Below are 22,812 nucleotides of genomic sequence, written 5' to 3'. Positions count from 1 at the left end.
TTTGAATTTCTGATACAAAAAGAAAATGAGACACTCTGAACTGATTTTTACAGTGGGGTTTGAAGCTTGATGCTTTATCTGTTAGCACAGAATCAGTAGATGTCCGATAGGCTGCTTTCCCCGTTGAGATACATTCAAGAGGCTAAAGAAGACAATAAAAGAATAAACCTCTTTATCATTACTACTTTTGAAGGACCAATTTTCAGGCATATAACATTTCTAAGTTTGTATACTGTAAATATTACAATGTCTTCACTTATTTAGCATGCAAATTCAATAGTCCAACCTTTTGAGTCTGCAAGTTGGTAATTATTATCTGAAACATTCTTGAGCCATGTTGTATTTTTCTGAAGAAATGGTTGTTTCTTCTTCAGGTAGCTATCAGAGGTGAGATTATCTTGCCCCTTCATTTATCAAATGGCAGAAGAGTCAGTTCTGGAAAAGGAAACATAGGATACCAACACTCAAAATGAAGAACCATGCTCTGATTTTAAGAACCAGAGGATTATGTTAAAATCTGGGCATTTAGTGACAGATCAAATGAATACTTGAACTAAGCTTGGCTTCAGCTTAGCACTCTTTTATGGTGGAAGTGAAACACCTGGTTGAAAATAATTTGTGGATTACTTTTCAGTAGCTACATATGTCTTCATTTATTCATTCATGTGTGCGACTTGTTTCAGTGGTAAGTTATAACCAGACACAAACTTTAGCTCTTCAATAAAAACTTTTGGGGGCACTATGTCCCAATACTAGGGCACTGACTGAAGTCTGAAATCAGACAGAAGCTTTGGCTCTTTCATGAAAAGTTTTTAGGCATATATGTCTCAATACAAGTGATGTCTTTGGAACAAGAGAAAGACAGTGCCCAATAATTGGTATATATTCTTACTGTTTGGACAATGCTTGCCTTTAGTTACATGTTTCTCTCTTTCCCCAGAGCCACAGGAGATAGCTAAAGTCATTTTTGAGATTAAGTACAGGGAAAATGGATTTCTCTGGGTGATTCCCAACAAACCTACCTTGGGGTACCAGTGTACTTACCCGGGGGTTTTTTGATTTATGAAGTGGGGCTGTGAGTGAGTCACTGGATTATAAACTTGAAGACTTTGTTAAATTCACAAAAAAGATCAGTGGCAAACAATATTTTTGTGATGTTTCTGTAAAACTTGTACTTCATAAATATACCTCAAAGAAAATTACCAAAGTTGCTTTATATATTAAGACTAAACATGTATGTATGCAGAACTTAATTAATTGCATTTGAGCCTGTTACGTAAATTGAATATCAATAAAACCCAAAATGTCTTGAGTTGTAGTTTTTTTTTCTGTTAAAAAAACCCCAAAACACAAATAACTAGAAACCTGCTATAGTGAAAACGTGTATTGGGCCTACACTCTTTAAAAAATTTTGTGCAAAAATAAAACTCAAAGAGGATTCATTTCATTTCAAATATGCAGACTGTTTCATTTCAAATATGCAGACTGTTGGGACAAAAGTACTAGTCGGCCTGCCGGTCGAATGTAGAATCTGCTCGCCAGAAATCATGAAAATGAACAAGCTTTATAAATGAACAGATCAGGGACAGCGATGGGCCTTTAAGGGAAGGCTGGAGAATGTGGGGGCGGTACCTTGGTAACAATTTGCGGTGGAGATCTCCACCTAAGCTTGTGGCCGGCGTCCGAATGAAGACTGGCCGACCCACGGGTCTCCAGTGCTTAGGGAATCCTCCGGGTTCCCGGGTTTCCCATCTTTCCATCGGCACCTCCCCCCGGCCCAGGGCTCTGGGGTTGCCCCGCCCACGTACCGCCCGCAGCCACCCGCGGGGCCGCACCGGGGCCGGGCGGGGCGGGCGTGCCGGGCCAGCCTAGGCCCCGCCGCCGGCACCCACTCCCAGGTGCCGGTCCTCAGGTCCTTGCTTCTTCCCGGCGCCAGGGCCTCGGGCCGGGGGTGGGGCCTGACCGGCCGGCTCCGCCGGGCTCCGGGCGGCGCACGTGCGGGCGGGAGGGGATCCCCGGCGCCGGGGGCGGGGCACCCGGAAGCGCGCGCGGACTTGCCACGCCGAGCCGGCGGGCAGGAGAGCGACGGGGAGGCGGGCGAGTGCCCGGGCCGCGGCCGCCTGTGCTCACAGGTGGGCGGTGGCGGAGGCGCGGCGGAGCGGAGCCGGGGTCTCCGGGACTCCAGCCGTCATACAGAGAGCCCAGCGGAGCAGAGCTCGGAAGACGCGTCCGCGCCTCGGGAGGAATCTACCCTTCTCCCCTCCACCTGGGCCTCTTTGGCTGCAGCCGCACCTCGGCCCCGGAACCCAGGTAACTTCCCTTCCAAGGTCATTCTTCGGGCGGGGCGGCGCTCGCGGCCCGCCCACGTCCTCACGGTCGGCGGGGGCGGGAGAGGTGCGCCCTGCGCGGAGCTGGAGACACAGGGCTGGACGGCGACCCCGAGCGCTGCACGGGCGTCTGGTGGCCTCCCCAGGCCGGGTGCGGGCGCCGGCCCCCGCGGCACACGCCTTTCTCCGCCCGCAGCCCAGAGGGTGAGTTTCACCTGCACCTGGGCTTTGGGCGGGGGCCGCTCGGCCCTCCCCATCCTGCACCGGCAGGTGAGCGCAGCCGCCCGCGCCCCGGCTGTCCGGGCCCGTGTGGTCGGCTGTCACCATGGGAACCGCTGGTACCCAGACGGCGCCAGCCCTGGTAGGAAGGGGCGGTGAAGGCGGTTGGGAGCCCCTAGAGCTCCCTGTCTGGCCGAGCCGAGCAAGAAAAGCCTGATGAAAATGAGACTCCCCCTCCCCCTCTTCCCTCTCCTGTTTGATTTCTCAGGCGTTGGCGGATAATCAGAGGCGTGGATGCGTTTACAAGATGTGAGTCGTGTTCTTTTCGCCTTTACCTACTGAAGGCTTCTTAAAACCTCGTGGTGACAGGTGGAAATCGTGACACAGAAGGGCAGTATGAAGCCACTGAAGAAAAACAAAGCGGAAGAACCTGAATTGGAGCCCCTGTGCTGCTGCGAGTACATCGATCGAAATGGGGAAAAGAACCACGTGGCCGCTTGTTTGTGTGATTGCCAGGATCTCGATGAAGGGTGTGATAGGTAAGGGCAGAGTCTTTCTTGAAGTTGACCCCACTGGCTCTTTGGAGAACTACCATGCTTACTTTAAGCTTAGCCATCCAGAACACTAGAATCTGCTCTTGATGCTATTCCCAGGATCTAAAATTGAGAGTTGTCTTATGTGTCAGGTGTGAGGATTTTATGAAGGTGAATTACTCAGTAGTGCACAACTGCGCAGCTGTCTATTCCGCTCAGTTTAGTAGGCATTATTATTTTTCACTTCAAGGGAGAAGATGATGGAGAGACAGGCAAATAAAGGGATAGTGGCAAGTTAAATGTATAAAAAATAAAGTGCAGACCAGCAGAATCTGTACATTTAAGTGAACATTATTACTAGGACCTTCCTACATTCTCAGTGTTCTCAGCATCTAGAGATCGACTACTTGAGGCTGGACTGCACCTGGCCACAAAGGGTTGAAAGATCATGTTCTTGCTGTTCCCATTAGTCTCACCCTTCTCCCTGGGGAGGAAATCCAGCGGGGGGGGGGGGGGCATGGCCCTGCACTGGACTGGCTGTTTTCAGCATGGGTAGCAACGTCTTGACTGATAATCATCGTATTTGGCTTTTATTTTCACCGTTATCCCATCTTGCAAATTACTATCCAAAAAGATGATTTTTAACATCAGAGAAAAAATTTTGTACCAAACAGTAATAATGAGGTTTTAATCTATTTTCTAAATAATTATATACCTAAAAATTGTTGCCCTATGGAAAGCACAATGTGGGAGGAGAATAAGGATGTTGGAAACTTGCTTATCCTATTAATGATTACTTCGGTCAAAAAAAGTCACTGTAGTGGCACGTTGCTGACTTAGAGCTTGGTGCATTCATCTAGATGTGAAAAGCATCTTGGGACCACTGTAGTTTACTACCAGAGCCCTCAAGACCCTATAGACCTTTGTAATTCTTCCTTGATAGTGTCGTTAGTCTTTTTTACAGGTATTTTTAAATGGACTTAGTCTAAAATCCATACGGAGAAAATGGAGCACTCTGCTTTAATGAATGGAAAATGATGCTGTTTCCATAACCTCCATCACCGAGACCACAGCTCTCCATTAACCTTCTTTCTGTCTCTAGCGTTGAGACTGGGCCGTCCCTGAGTCTCCCGCTGCTCCTGCCGTACCCTTCCCTGGAGATAGGCTCCCAGTCTTCCCTCTGTCCTGTGCTCTGTGTGACTCCCATTTAACTTTACCGCCCGCATGTCCAAGTTGTTGCCTTACTTTTCTAATTATTTGTCTACAATCAAGAGTTATCGTTCCTTGTCTTGCTAGCCTAAGCAGAAACATGTCAATAAATGCCGTGTGTCCACGAAGCTTGGTCATTTCGCTCTGACTAGTTAGCTCTCCACTATTAACTCGTGCAGCCCCTGGCCCTGCTAGACTCGTGACTCCCCCGGGCACAGGACGGGTTTGTGCTGTGCACGTGCCACTCCACTGGAACGCCTGCCTGCCTCCCGCCCCCTCCCCCCCCCCCCCCCCCCCCCCCCCCCCCCACCCCCCCCCCCCCCCCCCCCCCCCCCCCGCCACATGCTGGCCTGCTGTCGAGGTGGGGCGCAGGTCCCACCTTTTTCACAGCGATCCCTCTCATGACTCCACCCAGCAGTGTCCACTCTCCTCTGAGCACACCTTACGGAGTTTGGCCACGATAGTTCACTGGGCGATTTTGCTGCTTTGTCCCTTCTCTGATCCTTCCCGAATCCCTGTTGTCTTCACAACTAGATCATGAAATTTTTTTTGAGGATCTATACTCACCCAAGTCTGGACAGTACTTGTACAGAGTATGTGTGTGTATTCCTGTGTGTTTGCTTTGTGGAGAAATACTGTTAACTGTTAGATTTCTAAACACTGTCTTCTCTTTCATATTAAGTAAGTGCTATGTGATCCGAAGAGCTCGTGTTCAGTGGTATGGAAGGAGAGTACTTGGCCTTTGGCCTCTTTTATCATTTATCCTGCTGTTTAGCCTACAGTGGTCCGTGGTTTTGAATTTAGCAAACCCATGTGAAGTGCCTTCTCTTTGTGCTCTTCTGACTAGATGGATCACATGTAAATCCATGCAGCCAGAGACTTGCGAAAGAATCATGGATACTATTTCTGATCGCCTCCGAATTCCTTGGCTTAGGGGAGCCAAAAAAGTTAACATTAGCATCATCCCCCCACTCATCCTCCTGCCCGTCTTCCTCCGCGTGGCTTCCTGGCATTTCCTCCTGGGGGTGGTGGTTTTGACCTCCCTTCCTGTGCTGGCTCTATGGTACTACTACCTCACTCACAGAAGGAAAGAACAGACTCTGTTTTTCCTGGGCCTCGGACTGTTCTCTCTGGGCTACATGTACTATGTGTTCCTGCAGGAAGTGGTCCCCAAAGGGCGTGTGGGGCCCACTCAGCTGGCTCTTCTTACCTGCGGGTTATTTCTGGTACTCTTGGCCCTGTACAGAGCCAAGAAGAATCCAGGCTACCTCAGAAATCCAGCAAGCAAGGACAAATCTCTCAGCAGTAGCCAAGTTGAATGCCTGAGCAGAGACGGGCTGGAGAGGACCAGAGGGCTCCCCGGTGCGGGATCGTCGGGCAGTCTCAGCAACCGCACGCCGAAGGACGATCTTAAGGGCCCTTGCAGGGTGTTGGCCGGAAGCCCTGCCAAGGTGAAGGAGGACTGGTGTGCCAAGTGTCAGCTGGTGCGGCCGGCCCGGGCGTGGCATTGCCGGCTCTGCGGCGTCTGCGTCCGGAGAATGGATCATCACTGTGTCTGGTATGCTGGAAAAATTTGGAGGCTTGCAAGGTGTAAAGTCCCCTAAGACCCTGGCCCTGTTTGATCTTCCTTTGTGCCATCCTAAAATTTCACTCCTTCCCAGCTTTGCACCTTGCAGATATTTGTGGGCTGGTATGATGTTCCCACTTAGTCATCCGCTTTCCCAGTTCCGCAGATGTAGTTCCTTCAGTCATTTCCCGAAGGGCGTTGTTGTTGTTGCTAGTTTGCTGTTCTCTTCCAAGCCGCCCCTCACTGACTTTCTCCTTTGTAAAAGAGAAGTATTTGCAGGTGAGTGACGTTTTTTAGAAAAGAATGGATCAGAATCAATCTAGGTATATTTCCCTGCCCTGTGCCTTTTGAACACGGAGCTCAAGAAAGTGTTCCCGTAGTTGTAGGTGACTTTGTCCCCTCGCCATACATCCTTCATCATTTTGATTTCTCCTAGCCTACATTGTTGAGATAAGGCCCCGCCAGGTAACTCCCTATTTTGTTATTTGCTATTTGCAGATAAATGGGCTTTTTTAGTGCCTGCCAGCTGACCAGTGCCTAATGAGGACACGGAAGACCCCTGCCATGTGAAGCACAACTTTGAAAGATAATGTTGCTGCTTCACTGAGTAAATCTAAAAGGGGTTAGCGTTTATTCAGATGTGAATGCTGTAAGTAGCATGTTTGCTACTCTCTAGCTCTTAGCTCTCAAGGCACTTGTGGTGAGTGAAGTACGCTTTTTATGGCTAGGATTCTGGTCATGCTTGTAGCATACCTTCCTCCCCGCATGGGAGGGCACGTAGGGGACGGAGAGGGTGCAGCAAGGCCAGGAGGGTCTTGGAGTGGACCTCAAGCACAGGGATAGCTCTTTTCTGGGGCTTTCTTTAGGAATAAACAGGTATTTTCACTTTTAGATTTTAACTTCTGAGTCTTCATGTATTCTTGTGTGCGTGTGTGTGCGTGTGTGGTGGCCCATTTACAAGAGTTGGTTTGCAGGGGGCCTGACAGCTCTGAATAAAAAGCTCTCTGCCCACTGGGGCCTCTTGGTGTGCGGTGGGCTGGAGAGACGCCCGTACATTCCGCCTGACAAATGGCCACGAGACAGAGCTTTCTTCCTGACAAGTAGTCTGCGTATTATCGAGTTGTTCTCCACCCCACAACACATTTCTAACCTCTTGGGATCTTTGTATTAATATATGTATTTAACACATATTTTCCCATAGTGTGTAATACTTTCGGTTTTTTAAGTTTTCCTAACTGATACCAGCCTTTCCTTATTGTGGTAGTTACAATATTAATCCTCTTCATGGTTGGGTAATAGACTCATTACGATTTAGAAAGATTTGTTAGCTGGGTTCTGCTTTTTACTTAGCTTTGTCCTAATGATATGATTTCACTTTGGAAGAAGCGGAAAATATGACTACATCTCTCAGTGGGCAAATTTTTAATTCCCTAAAGTTGAAAAATAAGAGAACTTACTTTTTAATAGCTGAAATTCCCATGATCCCTGTTTTGAAACTTTCGTGTTCATTATGTGAGTTATATGGAGAACATTTTTTTCCTTTTTCATTGAACTATAGTGGATCTACAATGTTATATTAGATTTAGGTGCACAGCATAGTCGTTCAGCGTTTATATTCATTATGCATTGATCATCAGCATGATACATTTAGCTCCCGTCTGTATCAAGAACTTTAAAAAATGTTTGCTTTTTCTTCCCCCTCTGCTGTTTTGAGGATAAATAGCTGTGTTGGAGAATCAAACCATCAAGCATTTATACTTGCCCTTTCGATCTTCTTGCTCACCTCGGTGTACGGGATAACATTGACCTTGGACACCATTTGTAGAGATAGAAGTGTCTTCACAGCTCTCTTCTATTGTCCTGGAGTTTATGCAGATTACAGGTGAGATGTGACTACCAGAGCACCGAGGCCCAGAGACGAGAGAGTGGGCACTGCTGTTAATGCAAGGGGCCGTGCTTTGCTGCTAGGTTAGGAGTTTTCAGCCAAAACATAGGACAGGTTATTGGATGCTGGGTATCTTTGAAATGGCCAACAAAATTGTGAGTTGTTCTAGGGTGATGGCAAAAGGTTCTTTGACCCTTACAGAGTGAGGAACTAGTACCCTGCATTTGGACCGGGTCACTCACATGACCACTTGCGTGCCCCCGCCCCGTCCCCGCTAGCAATGGTGAACCGAGAGCCGTAAACTAAGAGTCCCAGGGGATGTGTGGGGTCTGTTTTGTCCTAAATGATCATGGCAAGTCACTTGATTGTGGCTTTCTCGTGCTCTTTAGCCCTATCTTGATTTATTGCTTCTGACCCTTTTGTGGAGCTCTCACAATTTCTATAGCATTTACTTTTTAGCCTCCACTGGTTTGTCCTGTTCTACTTTTTAAAAAAATCACCACTCATGATTACTGTGGTATCTAGGTCAAAATTTCCTTTGTTAGGTTGGGGCACATTTATATATTGTGAAGATCTCCATGCCTTGTCAGAAGCTGGGCTTTTGCAGCTTTGGGCCCAGCGAGCCCCTCCCCAGATCACTGCGGGGGGCGGGGGGCCCTGCCTGGGTTCTTTGTGCCCTCCTCCTCTCGTTTCCCTCTGATGCAGATGCTGTTTGGTATCTCTGGCCAACCCCTCCCCAACTCCCCCAGTCCGAGCTAGGACAGCGCCGTCCCCCGGGTCCTTTTCTTTCTTCCCACTCTTTTCTCAGAATAATCCCTGCTTTACCCACCTAGTGCCCCTGTGAAGGTATTTGCTTCTTAGTCTGTGGACAGATCTTCCATTGCCATCATAGATCTAGATATTTGTGGGCATTATTAGAACAGACTGGTCCTCCTGCTCGGGGTAAGTTCCTTTTATTTTTCTATATTGAGAGTGTTAGTAGGTTGTGAAATTCTGCAGTCACACTGCGCATGATAAATGTCCTAACAGCAGAGCACGTCTGTATGTCACTAAGCATGAATTTTGTGGACTTTCTGTGGATCGCTGACGTGGAATGAGGAACACAGTCCGCCATGGGTACCCACCCTCTGTATGGGTGCTTCACGTCACCCTGTTGAGCCCTGGTGTTCCTCATCTTTATGGTGGGGTAATCATCTCTGAGTCCCTTTCAGCTTAACAAATGAAGATTCAGGATGGGTTCATTTCCCGCTAACTCATTTGCGAATGTTTGAAAATAATCATTTGGCGGACATTAGTCAGCCTCTCCTCCTGTCTTTGTAAGGAGCTGAAAGGAGCTTTCTTGTCCTGTGTGATTCGGTTCGGCTGGAAGAAGCTGGACCTGAAATGTGACGGTGCTCCTACATGGAAGTAAAGGACTCACGTCTCCCTTGCGTTCACCATTGTACTGAAGACAGTGGAGACGGACAGCTTTGGCACCATTCCAGCTTCCTGGGGGACGTTTATAGCATGTCATGGTGCCTTCGTTTTCCCCTCAGTTACGAATAATTTAGGAATTGTTCATTCATTTGATAGCTTTTGAATGCTGTTATGTCAGGCGCTGTGTTTGTGTGGGGGATACCAAGTGCAAAAATGTCCTTGCTATTCTAATATAACATCCTAGGAAAAGAGGCAGCAAGAATGACAGTATAAAACAGGACATGTGAGTAGTCACAGGTTAAGCATTTTGGTGTTCTGAGGGTAGAAAAGCATCTTCCAATTGGGATAGTTGGGGAAGGCACCAGAGCCCTTGGTGATGGGTGCTGTGTGTGTCAGACGTGAGGATGGTGCCGGCTTTCTGACCGAAACGGTCGGCATCCTGACCTGCCCTTTGTCCTCCCAGCTCCGCCCTGTCCTTCACCTGCGTGTGGTACTCCGTGATCATCACGGCGGGCATGGCGTACATCTTCCTCATCCAGCTGATCAACATCAGTTACAACGTCACCGAGCGGGAAGTCCAGCAGGCCCTGCGTCAGAAGACGGGGCGCCGGCTCCTCTGCGGGCTCATCGTGGACACGGGCCAGTACAACCGGGGCTTCCTGCGGAACTGGCATCAGTTCTCCACCCTGGGCGCCGCCCCCTGCCACCACCCAGCCGAGGACATTGTCTGAAGTGCCTTCTGTGTGGCTCTGTGAGGGGTGGCTCTCCCCTCTGCGCCCTCCCAGTGTACACGTCGGCGTCCGTGCAGGATGTTCGCTTTTATCCCCCGTTTCTTAAAGGCTGTCTAGGGCCATGCTCAGGTTTAGACACAGGACTGGGAAGAAATGAATTTTTCTGATTTCACCTTAAGAGATTTTTATATCGAAGCAGTAAAAGTAGAGCCATTCTTTTCCAGTCACCTTATTCACTAACTCAGTCACCAGGAGCGGGAGACGATGCGGATTGCTAATGCACAGCTTGATAGAAGCCATTCCCATCCCTTAGCAGGGGAGAAAGAGTTTGGATTAGGATCGTTTCCAGTCCTCCTTTCAATTCCTGATAGCCATGTGACCCTTCGTTGAGTCACTTCCCCAAGTCTCAGGTTCATCCGTAAAGTGGGGTGCTGCCGCCTGCCCTGGCTACCTCACGGTCGGGAGGGTCGTGCAAGGGACCAGGTGTGTGGAAAGCACTGGAAAATGACAGAAGCACCCAAGAGGGATGAAGTATTATTAGGAAAACTCAAAGACCGAGAAAAATGTTTGTAGGTCAGAATACAGAAGCCAAAACTATCCGAGGAATCCATTTTCAGCATTTCAGAGTGAAAGAAAGATCCTGAAATACTACATTGTACCACATTGTACAGTTACGGTAATTTCTCTTTCTGAAGTATTAGACATTAGCTACTCAAACAGAAGATGATTGGATGGATTCGCACTGTCATCTAATTCTGAAGGGACAGTCAAAACAGTTCTATTTATTGGTAGTATTAAGTTACAGTGGTCATGAGTTTAGATGGTGAGTCCTTACATTTATCTCATTTCTTCTATATTTATTGTTTGGATTTACTCTAACTCCAAACTCGAATAGGCATTACTGTTTTTTTCCTCTTTCCATGTTTCACCTGGGAAGGTGCTAGCACACTTTTGATGAGGCTGGAAGAGGGGAACAGACACTCCTGTGGGGGAACAGTTTACACTCTTTCCTGGGTAGGGTGGCTGGTCAATATCAAGGGCTCGATTTTTTTTTTTCCCCCATGTAAGTAATGCAAACACTGTCAGTTACAGTACTCGGTTGCAAAAACCAGTTTTTTGGCATTTATATTCTTCTGGCATGAACTCTCTTTGAGGAGTCGATGGGCATCTTCCTACTTGCACATTACTTCTCATTCACCTTGCCCTAGACAAAATATCTCACTTGGAGAGAAAAAACAGGGTATATATGGTTTCCACTACTTAATGGATATGGTTCTTCCCTAGCTCTTCCTAAAATCTTATCTTTTTTTGTATCTTGAAACTGAAAATGTATAAAAGATTAAATATTTATATAGAGAATGGGTCTGTTCTGCCATAGAGTTAGGATGAGGCAATTTTGGATGGGAAAAATGCCCTCTTGAAATACTTAGTTTTTTACATGTGCTTATTTTGCAGTCCCAAAGAAAATTCATGAGTCCTTAAGTTTACTTTGGTTTATAGCTTAGAATTGGGGAAATGTTGCCAGTTTTTTTCAGTCTGTCTGTGCATGCTGCTGTCATAAGTTCATAAATGTTGAGAGGAAATACTGGTACTTCCTGCGACTCTGCCGTCTGCAGCTAGCACCATCCCTAGTTCTGCCGGGAAACAAAGCTGTCCTTAAGACAGTCACCACCTCTTTATACAGGCTTGTTGCTGCTCCCCAGAGATGGATTGTTTAACCAGTGAGAGGCTCCGTATTCCACTGGGATGAGCCAAAGAGCAAGTCTGGGGTATTAGCAGTCTGTGGTTTCTACAGTGATGCCCTGGCTCTGGCCCAGAGTCAAGCATTCATTTGGAATTAACACTGGATCTGAGAGAACTAATTCTGTTCTGCTAGGTTTGAGATAAGAGAGAGAGGAATAATGTCAAGGACAGCACATGTGGCCAGAACTCTAGTTGTAGTCTCTTGAATGCCAGGTGTATAGCCAACTCTGATCGTCTAACGGTTGATAATAGAATTCATAGAAGGAATAGTATGGTCGGTAATTTTAGCCTCTTGGCAAATCTTTAACAACCATCAAAATGTGACATGATAAAGATGAGTAGTACCCAAGAGACCGCAGTCATGTGGGAGAATCAGGAACGACTGCCATTTTTATAATAGCACAGCCCTAATGGTTTATCTACATGGGGCCTCTCAGGTTCCCTCACCTCCATGAGGACTCCTTGTATATTACTCCGGCTGGTTGGGATGAAGTTGCTTGTTTTAAGTTCCTTGAGATCATGATTGGCATTTTACAGGAGAAAGCTCAAACTTTTGAAAAAGTTCTGTGGTTTTATGGGGATAAAAGCCTACTGAAGTATTTGCACCACAAGGAGCAGCAAACAAGGGGCTCTTTGTGAGCAGGGTTTCTGTAGGCCCCGGGACACCCTAAGTCTACGCTCCTAGATTTTTACACCTTTTTATGACCTGGAACTATTTGAGGGATTTTGTCCTTTTAAAGGACAAGGTCTCCAGGAACGAAAGAGTCCCAGAGAAACCTGTGGTGGTGGCGGTGGCGGCGGCCACGGGAGAATTGCGCTGCAGTCCTATAAACCAGCAGTTTGTTGGCCATAGAGGCAAGCCCTTCCCCAGCACAACACAACTCCCTTTTCTCCACCCCCCTCCCGCCCCTGCCCTTGCATCCTCAGCCTGTTAATAAACATACTGATATGGAGCTTTAGCAAACCATCTACTATATTCTGACCACTTACATTATGGTCATGCCATTGTGTGCTATTCCTGGGGAAGGGAAATGGGTCCATTCGCAAGATTTAAGGGAAAAATAGTTAAGGATCAGGATTGCGAAAGGAGAAACGTCCTTCAGTATTTAAAATGCTTTTTTAATGATACCCAAAGAGTACTTTGTGGTTCTAGCTGGGCCCACCTGAAATGAACTGACCGTGAACAAGCCTTAAGTGAGTTTTAGGGACACTGCTGGTCATCTCACCTCAGCCACCTCTGTGTCTGCTTAGGATACCGGAAATCTTTGCTATTCAAGTAGTGTTGTCCTTTGCTGAATGAAGTAATTGTTGTCATCCACTGTGCCACCTGCCTAGCAGAAAGACTGCTATGAACTTTTTCTTATGCAATAGTCCTTGGTACTTCTAATATTTTTAGTAAGAGAAAATTTTCTATACTAGAATCTCCCACTGCCAGAAAACACAATACCAGTAAGGTTTCACTAGAATACTGACCCATCTGCTTCATAGACTATATTTCCTTTGGGTAGGACATTAGCTTTTTATTACAAAACTCAACTACCGTAAGCAAAAATATGACATCTAGAAGCACAGTTTTAACCAGGATGTTTAACAGTGTTTTGTGAAGTTTAAGGGTCTCTTTAAATGAGGTAAGTGGGTTTATATGACTTCATTTTAGCCATATGTGGGTACCCTGCATTTGAAAAAAGAAAATTTCCTCAAACAAGCAAGGGAGGATAGAGACTTTCGCTTGAGGCATCTGTTGGGAATCTGGTTTTCTCAGCAGCAGCGGGGCAAGTATGCCGTTTTATGTTAAACACCGCCAAGGTGTGATGCAGGGGAAGAAGGAGAGCTATGCTTAACTCTAATAAAAAAGTCCCCTGTGTTCCTGTGGGTGTTTGCTGTGATTAACAGAAACTTTCTGCAGAATTAGCTACATGTAATCTTGTTGCTAATGGGCTGTTACCCCACTTGCGTCGGCACCCCGTGCTTCACTACAGTGGCCGGCAGTAGCCAAAGACGGAGTGGTTCATGGAGACAGATCTCTCAGAGGCTGCAGCTAATTCCAGCTATTTCTGAGTTGGGCTTTTGACTTAACTGCTACTCTAGCCTTCGTGGTGGCACCTTCTCTCCTAGAAAATTCATTCCTCAAAGGCAAAGCTTTAAAACCAGAGCCAGTCGATTCTAGTTACCGATGCAACACACATCGTGTATTTCTTCCCATGGCACCACTGACACGATGCCATGTTCCAGAACTGGGAAGCTCAGTCTGCTCTGACCCTGTGGTCTGGGGGGATTTGATGATTTGCGTTGTTAGGACTTTTGAACCTTTTCATTTGATTACATTTCTGGGTCTCATGTTAGGCTAAAGGACATCCAGGAATATTTAATGTTCGATATTTAATGCAACTGGCCCAGCAACATTAAAGGGGATTCCTGCCGCCAACGTGGGAGGCTGTGGGCTAGACGTTTTGCACTGTTTTTATACATGTATTCGTATCCTCTTATCACCTCAGACTCAGACAAAAGGCCTTTTAAATGGAGATTTAAACTACTGCCATTTATGTAAAATAATGTACTGTGACCAATTTGCTTTAAATGGAAAATAAAGTGCTTTCTTTAAGGGAAGTAGTTGGTGTGTATTGGTGTGTCTCCTGAACTCTTTTGCCTCGAGGGAAGCCTGTGTTAGAGCTGGGCCGCTCCGCCGGCTCCTGAGGTGTCCCGTCCTGCGGGCCTGTTATCTCTGGCCCTAAACACCCCGTTTCCTGGTGGTTACTTTGTCTCGTTTTATAGGCCAGGGGTACTGCTTGTTTGGGCATTTTGTCAGCAGCACTATTTTTAATCATGTCTTTAGGATAGCCCGGTAAGAACTACAGGTCATTTACTAAGGGATTTTCCTGTGGGTCTTTAGGAGGTTCCATAAGTAGGTAAAAAGTCCTCACTGGCCCAGTCAGAATATGTGCTGCTAAAGACTCAATGGCTAATTGATGCTTGAGGTGAAGTAAAATAAAGGAAAGCTTAAGAGAGGAAACTTAAGCTTTATGGGATTTAAGACTAAGCGGCTTAGTCTTAAAAAGAGTTTTTAGATGACAACTGTATAATCATATTAAAGGAAAAGAGATGTGGGGACAGGGACACTGTAGAAGGAATAAAGTTCAATTTAGGGTGTTTTGTCATTTCTGAGTAAATCCTCACACATGTTCCACAGAAAAAGGATGTAAATCATTGTGCAGGTGGTGGAGCTGGATATCCCTTCTAGGAAGTAAGGACAACAACAATTTATTGAACACATATTGAACTTTATCTTACCAACTCGAATTTTCAACCTAGCAACTACTAGCAGTTACCTCAGGGCTGCAAGGGACTTTCTTGTTCTACCGGGTGCACTTATTACTTAGATTTGTTATAACGAACATGTATTTTGTAATGAAAAATTTTTTTCTAGCAGGTAATTCAGACAATTCATAGAAGAGCATTTTGCCAGTCTCTATAGTCATCTGCACCTTAAAATCGTTCTTTGAATTCATCTCGTTATGTGGATCAAACCGAGCGGAGGACTAGAAGAGAGACGGAGTGTATTATTTAGAAGCTGTAGTTGGAAGCATGCAGACGTTTTAACGAACTGCTGGACTGCCCCTGAGAGAGTCATTAACTTCTGGATTTCCCTTCATGCCTGTCAGGATGCACTGAAGAGAAGGATCTTTGGTGCCAGAGTTGCCTTGCAATGAGGAGACAATTGCTGCCCTTTGCAGCAGCTGCACTGGGTTCCATTTGAGATGCGGCTCTCCGGCAGGGTGGGCACAAAGGATGGCGTCGGGCAGAGGGCCTCTTGCCGATGCTACGGTACTAGATCACGGACCACCTGTGACTCCTTTTCTGTGTACTCACTGCCTTTAATTTCTATTAAGTTAACATTTGTCAACAACTCATATGTTAAACTATAGGGACACATTTTCTTTCAGAGACTCAGGCAAGCAAACACTTGTACTCTTTAAAAATTTCTGATGCTAAAAATATATAGGATGCATTTGAATAGTTGAGCTTTACACTGTTCTTTGATCCTGCTGTGATAAATGCTCTAGTGAACTAATTAGCAATCCAACAAAGAAGGAAGTAAAAATTCCCCAGAGAGGCCCTTTGATCCAAGAAGTGCCCAGCAGGCCACAGAGCAGGTGTTTGCGTGCGGACGCCCGGCCCACACGCGGCACCCGCTCTCAGCGCCAGTGTCCGCCGCCACTGCCGCACCCGGGCTCAGCGCGGCGCAAGCGCCTGGAAGTCTGGGAGAATTTCAGCCACCTTCCGGCGGAGTTGCTCTCGCCTTTCTTCTTTTATTCTTTCCTCTTTCATAAATTTTACAAACTTCTTCCATGTCTCAAATGTGATCCAGAGAGTCCTCCTTTAAACAGAAAAGGAAGAAAAGTTAAACTCGATGGAAAGGTTGACTTTCCATCTGAAGTACATTAAAAACTGTAGAAGAATTCTTTGAACACAGTGATAAAAGATACGGAGATCAAATTGGAAATGGGACAGTGAGAAATGCTAATGAAGAAAATACAGCGGCGAAACAGGATGGAGGGACTGCTAGGTCATTTTTATTTTCCATCAGGCGATCAGGGAAACCCTCTGTGAGGTGACATTTGGGCAGAGCACCCAGGGGCCTCTGAACACGCAGGCCATGAGACACCCCCAGGTGATCTGATCACAGCCTGCGTCTTGTGCTCAAGACAGGACCAGTGGACCAAAGGCTCCAGCAGCCAAAGCCCTCAAGGCAAAGATGTTGGAGAAGCAAATGCAGCACCACAGTTACAGGCACTGAGGCCCAGGTACTTACAGACTTATGGACCTACCTCCCGTAGTGCACTTCGCAGATACTGCCTTTTTTATAAACTGAAGGTATGTAGCAACCCTGCACTGAGCGAGTCTGTCGGCACCACCTTTCCCAATAGCATCTGCTTACTTCGTGTTTCTATGTTGCATTTTGGTAATTCTCGCAATATTTCCAACATTTTCATTATCATGGTATTTGTTACGGTGATCTGGGATCAGTGACCTTTAATGTGAACATTGTAACTGTTTGAGGCATGAACCACGCCCATATGAGACAGCAAACTTAACTGATAAATGTGTGTGTCCTGACTGCTTGACTAGCCATTCCATCTCTCTCCCTCTCCTCAGGCCTCCGTATTCCCTGAGACACAATGATAACTGAAATTAGGATTGAAATTAGGTGAGTTAATAACCCTGCAGTGGCTTCTGTGTGTTCAAGTGAAAGGAAGAGTCACATGTCTCTCACTTTAAATCAAAAGCTAGAAATGATTAAGCTTAGTGAGGAAGGCATGTCAAAAGCCAAGACAGGCCAAAAGCTAGGCATCTTTTGCCAAAAAGTCAAACTGTGAATGCAAAGGAAAGGTTCCTGAAGGAAATTAAAAGTGCTAGTCCAGTGAACATACAAATACTAAGAAAGCAAAACAGCCTTATTGCCGATAGGGAGAAAGTCTGAATAGTCTGGATAGACGATCAAACCAGCCATGACATTCTCTTCAGCCAAAGCCTAATCCAGAGCAAGGCCCTAACTCTTCAATTCTAGAAAGGCTGAGAGATGAAGAAGGTGCAGAAAAGCTGGAAGCTAGCAGAGGTGGTTCATGAGGTTTAAGGAAATAACCATCTCCGTAACATAAAAGTGAAGGGAAAGCAGCAGGTTCTCCAGAAGATCCAGCCAAGATAATTCATGGCGGTGGCTACACTGCACAACAGGTTTTCACTGTAGATGAAACAGTTTTATTGTGGAAGATGATGCCATTTAAGACTTTCTTAGAGAGAAGTCAGTGCCTGGCTTCAAAGCTTCAAAGGACAGCCTGATTCTCTTGTTAGGGGCTAAGGCAGCTGGTGACTTGAAGTTGAAGCCAGTGCTCCTTGACCATTCCAAAAATCAGGGCCCTTAAGAATTCTGCTAAATCCACTCTGCCCGTGCTCTATAAATGGAGCAATAAAGCCTGGATGACAGCACATTTGTTTACAACATGGTTTACTATCTTAAGCGCACTGTTGAGACCTATTGCTCAGAAAGAAAAGATTCCTTGCAAAATTGGACTGCTCACTGACTATGCACTTGGTCGCCCAGGAGCTCTGATGGAGATGGACAATGAGATTGTTTTCATGCCTGCTGGCACAATATCTATTCCGCAACCCATGGATCAAGGAGTCATTTTGACTTTCAAGTCTTTATCATTTAAGAAATACATTTCTTAGGGCTATACCTCTCTATATAGTGATTCTTCTGATGCATCTGGGCAAAGTAAATTGAAAAACTTATGGAAAGGATTCACCATTCTAGATGTCATTAAGAACATTCATGATTCACGGGAAGAGGTCAAAATATCAACATACACAGGAGTGAAGAAGAAGTCGATTCCAACCATCATGGGTTGATGGGTTCCAGACTGGAATGGAGGAAGTAAGTGCAAATGTGGGGGAAACAGCAAGAGAACTAGAATTAGAAGTGGAGCCTGAAGATGGGATGGAACTGCTGCAATCTCATGATACAACTTTAATGGACGAATGGTTGCTTCTTATGGCTGAGCAAAGAAAGTGGTTTCTTGAGAGGCGATCGACTCCTGGGGAAGATTGTTGAAATGACAACAAAGGATTTAGAATATTACATAAACTTAGTTGATAAAGCAGCAACAAGGGATGAGAGGATTGACTCCAATTTTAGAAGAAGTTCTACTGTGGGTAAAATGCTACCAAACAGTATCATATACTACAGAGAAATTGTGAAAGGAAGAGTCAATCGGTGCAGTCAACTTCACTGTTGTCTTTTTAAAGAGATTGCTGCGGCCACCTCAACCTTCAGCAATCACCCTCCTAATCAGTCAGCAGTCAGTTACATCAAGGCAAGACCTTCCTGAAAGCTCAGATGATGGTTAGCCTTTTTAGCAATAAAAAATTAAGGTAAGTACATTGTTTTTTAAAATAATTCTAATGTACATTTAATAGTATAGTATGAACATAACTTTTATGAGTACTGGGAAATAAAAATTCACTCGACTCACTAATTACGACATTCGCTTTACTGCAGTGGTCTGGAACTGAGCCCACAGTATCTCTGAGGTGTGCTTGTGTATACTGTTTAAAACGCCACTGGTAACATCACCTCCAACAATGAACACCACCACCCTTGAATTTTAGTTGAGAAAAGATTACCCTAATGTCCAGGTTCTGGAATCAACGGTTCTGGAGAATCACAAGTAGAAGCAAGGATTATCTGCTGTCAGAGGGGAGACATGCAGTGGCCTTTTAGGATAACCAACTACCCGCACACTAGGGATGTGAAGGTAAGCCAGATAGTCTCTGCCCACAGACGGAGTTACCCCGGTGAACAGATCACTTCAATGCAGTGAGGAGCTGTCACGGTGGAGATAAGCACTGGGTACTTCTCCAGTCTGGTGGTGAGGGACATCACAAGTTTTTGAAAGATTATCTGAACTGAATTTTTGTCAGACAAAAGGCTTTCCTAGAAGAGGGTATGTCTTGAGTAAAGGCAAAACAGGCTAGAATAGCATGGTGTGTGTAAGGAATTATAAGCAGAGTTATGTTGCTGAAACAAAAATGCAGAGTAGCTAAGTTTATATTTTCACAACTCGAGGCACAGATGGGATTTCTTCTAGCTTCTTGACCTTCTCATGAAACCCTGGAATGCATCACAGTCCCCATTAACTCTATGGCTGATGGTGGTTTGCTATTTCTGATAATGTTGATTTTTGTTGCTGGAAGTTAAAAACTAAAAGGCTACAAGGAGTGCAGCTGCTTCATTTGCTTTCTTCCTTTGTCCATCCAGGCCTCCACTTAGAGCCACTGTCCTCGACTATCTGCCCACTCAGTCCTTGCCTGTCTCCCACTCTTATCTCTGTTCACATCTTTCTCCTGGCTACCCCTCCACTTTTGACTTCTACATTTCATCTCCTACTCTTCTCCCCTGATGGAAATGCTCTGCCCCCGCTAGAGGAAATCTTCCTAGACCATCATTGCCTGCATTTATCTTTCCTTCCTCTGAACTCCTACAGCATGTGGTCACAATCACTGGTTTGGTACTTACTTAGGGTATGTGTATAAGTATGTATCTAATCTGTTACCTTTTTTTTTTTTTTTAAAGATTTTATTTACTTATTTGACAGAGACACAGCAAGAGAGGGAACACAAGCAGGGGGAGTGGGAGAGGGAGAAGCCGGCTTCCCGTGGGGCAGGGAGCCCGATATGGGGCTCGATCCCTGGACTCTGGGATCATGACCGGAGCTGAAGGCAGACGCTTAACGACTGAGCCATCCAGGCGCCCCTCTAATCTGTTACCTTTCTACTGAATTATGAGCCAGATACCATGTTATTATTTTTTATGCTTGGCAAATATGATTTGATAGATGAGCTATGGATGTATTATGTAATAAATGTGATTTAAGTCACAACATGAGAGTTCTTACCCTGTGGTCCACAAACTCCTTGACATTTTATGTAACACTGTATGGGATGTGCATAGGTGCATTTTTGGGGGTCTTGGTATGTGATTTATTACTGTGAAGGGACCTATGACTACAAAATGCTTCAGAAATATAGTACCAAGGCAATATTGGAAATATAAGAAGTATTTCTTTGTCGCTTGTTAGAGTCTTTGTTTTAAAATGTATTTTGTGGGGCGCCTGGGTGGCTCAGTCAGTCAAGCATCTGCCTTCGGCTCAGGTCATGATCCCGGGGTCCTGGGATCAAGCCCCGTGTCAGGCTCCCTGCTCAGCGGGGAGCCTGCTTCTCCCTCTCCCACTCCCCCTGCTTGTGTTCCCTCTCTCACTGTCTCTCTCTCTGTCAAATGAATAAATAAAATCTTTAAAAAAAAAGAAATAAAATGTATTTTGTCTGACATAAGTATTTCTACCCCGGTTTTCTTTTCACTTCCTTTTGCATGATAAATGTTTCTCCATCCCCTTACTTTCAATCTTTAGGTGTCTTTTGGTCTGAAATGAGTCTCTTGTAGGCAGCATATAGATGGGTCTTGCTTTGTTTTCCATTCTGTCATCCTATGTCTTTTGATTGGAGCATATAGTCCATTACATTCAAAGTAATTTGATAGGTATGTGCCTATTGCCATTGTTTCATGGTTGTTTTTGTAGTTCTTTGCTCCTTTCTTCTCTTGCTCTTCTCTCATGGTTTGCTGGCTTGCTTTAGTGATATACTTAGATTCTCTTTATTTTTTCCATATCTATTAAAGGTTTTTGATTCGTGGTTACCATTAGGTTTACATATAACATCTTCTGCATATAGTGGTCTATATTAAGTTGATGGCTGTTTAAATTTGAACCCATTATAAAGGCACCAAATTTTTACTCCCTGCTTCCCCCAACCACCATGTTTTAGGTATATGGTATCATACTTTATATTCTTTTATTTTGTGAGTCTCTTGACCAATTTTTATAGATATACTTAATTTTACTGCTTTTATGCTTCCTACTTTTCTTACTCCTGATTATGGTCTTTCCTTTCCACTCAAAGAGTCCCCTTTAGGGTGCCTGGGTGGCTCAGTTGGTTAAGCGACTGCCTTCAGCTCAGGTCATGATCCTGGAGTCCCGGGATCGAGTCCTGCATCAGGCTCCCTGCTCAGCGGGGAGTCTGCTTCTCCCTCTGATCCTTCCCCCTCTCATGTGCTCTCTCTCTCAAATAAATAAATAAAATCTTAAAAAAAAAAGAGTCCCCTTTAACATTTTTTGTAAGGCTAGTTTAGTGGTGGTGAATTTCTTTAATTTTTGTTTGTCTGGGAAACTGTCTCCTATTCTGAAAGATAACCTTGCTGGATAGAATATTTGTGGTTGCAATTTTTTTTCTTTCAGCACATTGAATATATCATGTCACTCCCTTCTGGTCTGCAAATGTTGCTGAAAAATCAGCTGATAGCCTTATAGGGTTTCCTTTGTATGTAACTGTTTTCTCTTGCTGCTCTTAAAACTCTCTATCACTACCTTTTTGCCATTTTAATTACTATGTGTTTTGGTGTAAAAAGAGACAAAGTAGATTTGTCAATTACAATTACTACATAATTGTAAAGGGAACAGTCTAACAAGAAGATATAACAATTGTAAATGACTATGCACCCAACATGAGAGCACCCGAATACATAAAGCAGCCAGTAAACATAAAGGAAGTAATCAATAGTAATAGCAATAATAGTAGGACACTCTAACATCCCATTTATATCAATGGATAGATCATCCAAACAGAAAATCAACAAGGAAACAATAGATTGGAATGACACATTGGACCAGATGGATCTAACAGATATATTCAGAACATTCCATCCTAAAATAGCAGAATACACATTCTTTTCAAGTGCACATGGAACATTCTCAGAACAGATCAGATGTTAGGACACAGACCAAATCTCAACAAATCCAGAAAGATCAGAGTTATACCATGCATCTTTTCTGACCACAATACCATGAAACTAGAAATCATTCGTAAGAAAAAAATCTGGAAATAACACAAATACATGGAGGTTGAATAACATTCTACTAAACAATGAATGGGTCAGCCAAGAAATCAAACAGGAAGTCAAAAAATACATGGAGGCAAATGAAAATGAAAATAAAATGGTCCAAAATCTTTGGTTTATGGGCAGAGCTGTTCCAAGAGGGAAGTTTATGGCAACACAGGCCTACCTCAAGAAGAAAAACCTCAAAACTAACCTTATACCTAAAGGAGCTAGAAAAAGAAAAAACAAAACCCAAAACCAGTAGAAGGAAGGAAATAAGACTAGAACAGAAATAAACAAAATTGAAGCTAAAAACAAAAATGAAACAAAAAAGACCACAATAGAACAGATCAATGAAACCAGGAGCTGGTTCTTTGAAAAGATCAACAAAATTGCTAAACCTTTAGCCAGACTCATCAACAAAAAAAATAGGACTCAGAAGTGAAAGAGGGGGTGCCTGGGTGGCTCAGTTAAGCGTCTGCCTTCAGCTCATGTCATGATCCCAGGGTCCTGGGATCAAGCCCCGCATTGGGCTCCCTGCTCAGTGAGGAGTCTGCTTTTCCCTCTGCCCCTCCCCCCTGCTCATGCACTCTCTCTCTCAAATGAATAAAAAAACAACCTTAAAAAAAAATGAAAGAGGAGAAATAATAACCAACACCACAGAAATACAAAGGATTGTAAGAGAATATTATGAAA

General features: G+C 45.0%; 2 protein-coding genes across 9 annotated transcripts in view; one reads left to right on the top strand and one right to left on the bottom strand.

Moving 5' to 3' along the window:
* Window positions 1–2,052: 2,052 nt before the first annotated feature.
* Window positions 2,053–14,228, top strand: ZDHHC23 (zinc finger DHHC-type palmitoyltransferase 23). Of its 4 annotated transcripts, none has more exons than XM_035728169.1 (5): window positions 2,053–2,310; window positions 2,916–3,085; window positions 5,136–5,846; window positions 7,579–7,737; window positions 9,620–14,228. In XM_035728169.1, exons 2-5 carry the CDS (start codon window positions 2,943–2,945, stop codon window positions 9,885–9,887), a joined length of 1,281 nt encoding a protein of 426 aa, XP_035584062.1. In that variant the 5' UTR covers window positions 2,053–2,310; window positions 2,916–2,942; the 3' UTR covers window positions 9,888–14,228. The 4 variants fall into 4 exon arrangements, with proteins under 4 accessions (XP_035584062.1, XP_027440246.1, XP_035584061.1 ...); XM_027584445.2 differs by having other exon boundaries at window positions 7,570–7,737; XM_035728168.1 differs by having other exon boundaries at window positions 2,175–2,310; window positions 2,815–3,085.
* A 673-nt stretch (window positions 14,229–14,901) lies between these two features.
* CCDC191 (coiled-coil domain containing 191) overlaps window positions 14,902–22,812 on the bottom strand; it is an 89,076-nt gene continuing 81,165 nt past the window's right edge. For 4 of the 5 annotated variants that reach the window (XM_027585268.2, XM_027585265.2, XM_027585267.2 and 1 more), the window contains one exon: window positions 14,902–16,005. In XM_027585268.2, coding sequence (XP_027441069.2) covers window positions 15,861–16,005 — 145 coding nt within the window. In that variant the 3' untranslated portion in view covers window positions 14,902–15,860. The remainder of the gene's footprint in view (window positions 16,006–22,812) is intronic. The other variant, XM_027585270.2, reaches the window with a different exon arrangement.

This window comes from Zalophus californianus, chromosome 1, assembly GCF_009762305.2.
Source record: "Zalophus californianus isolate mZalCal1 chromosome 1, mZalCal1.pri.v2, whole genome shotgun sequence".
NCBI classification, from domain to species: domain Eukaryota; kingdom Metazoa; phylum Chordata; class Mammalia; order Carnivora; family Otariidae; genus Zalophus; species Zalophus californianus.
Note: the sequence above shows the minus strand (reverse complement) of the source record. Positions and strands in the feature narration are given on the sequence as shown.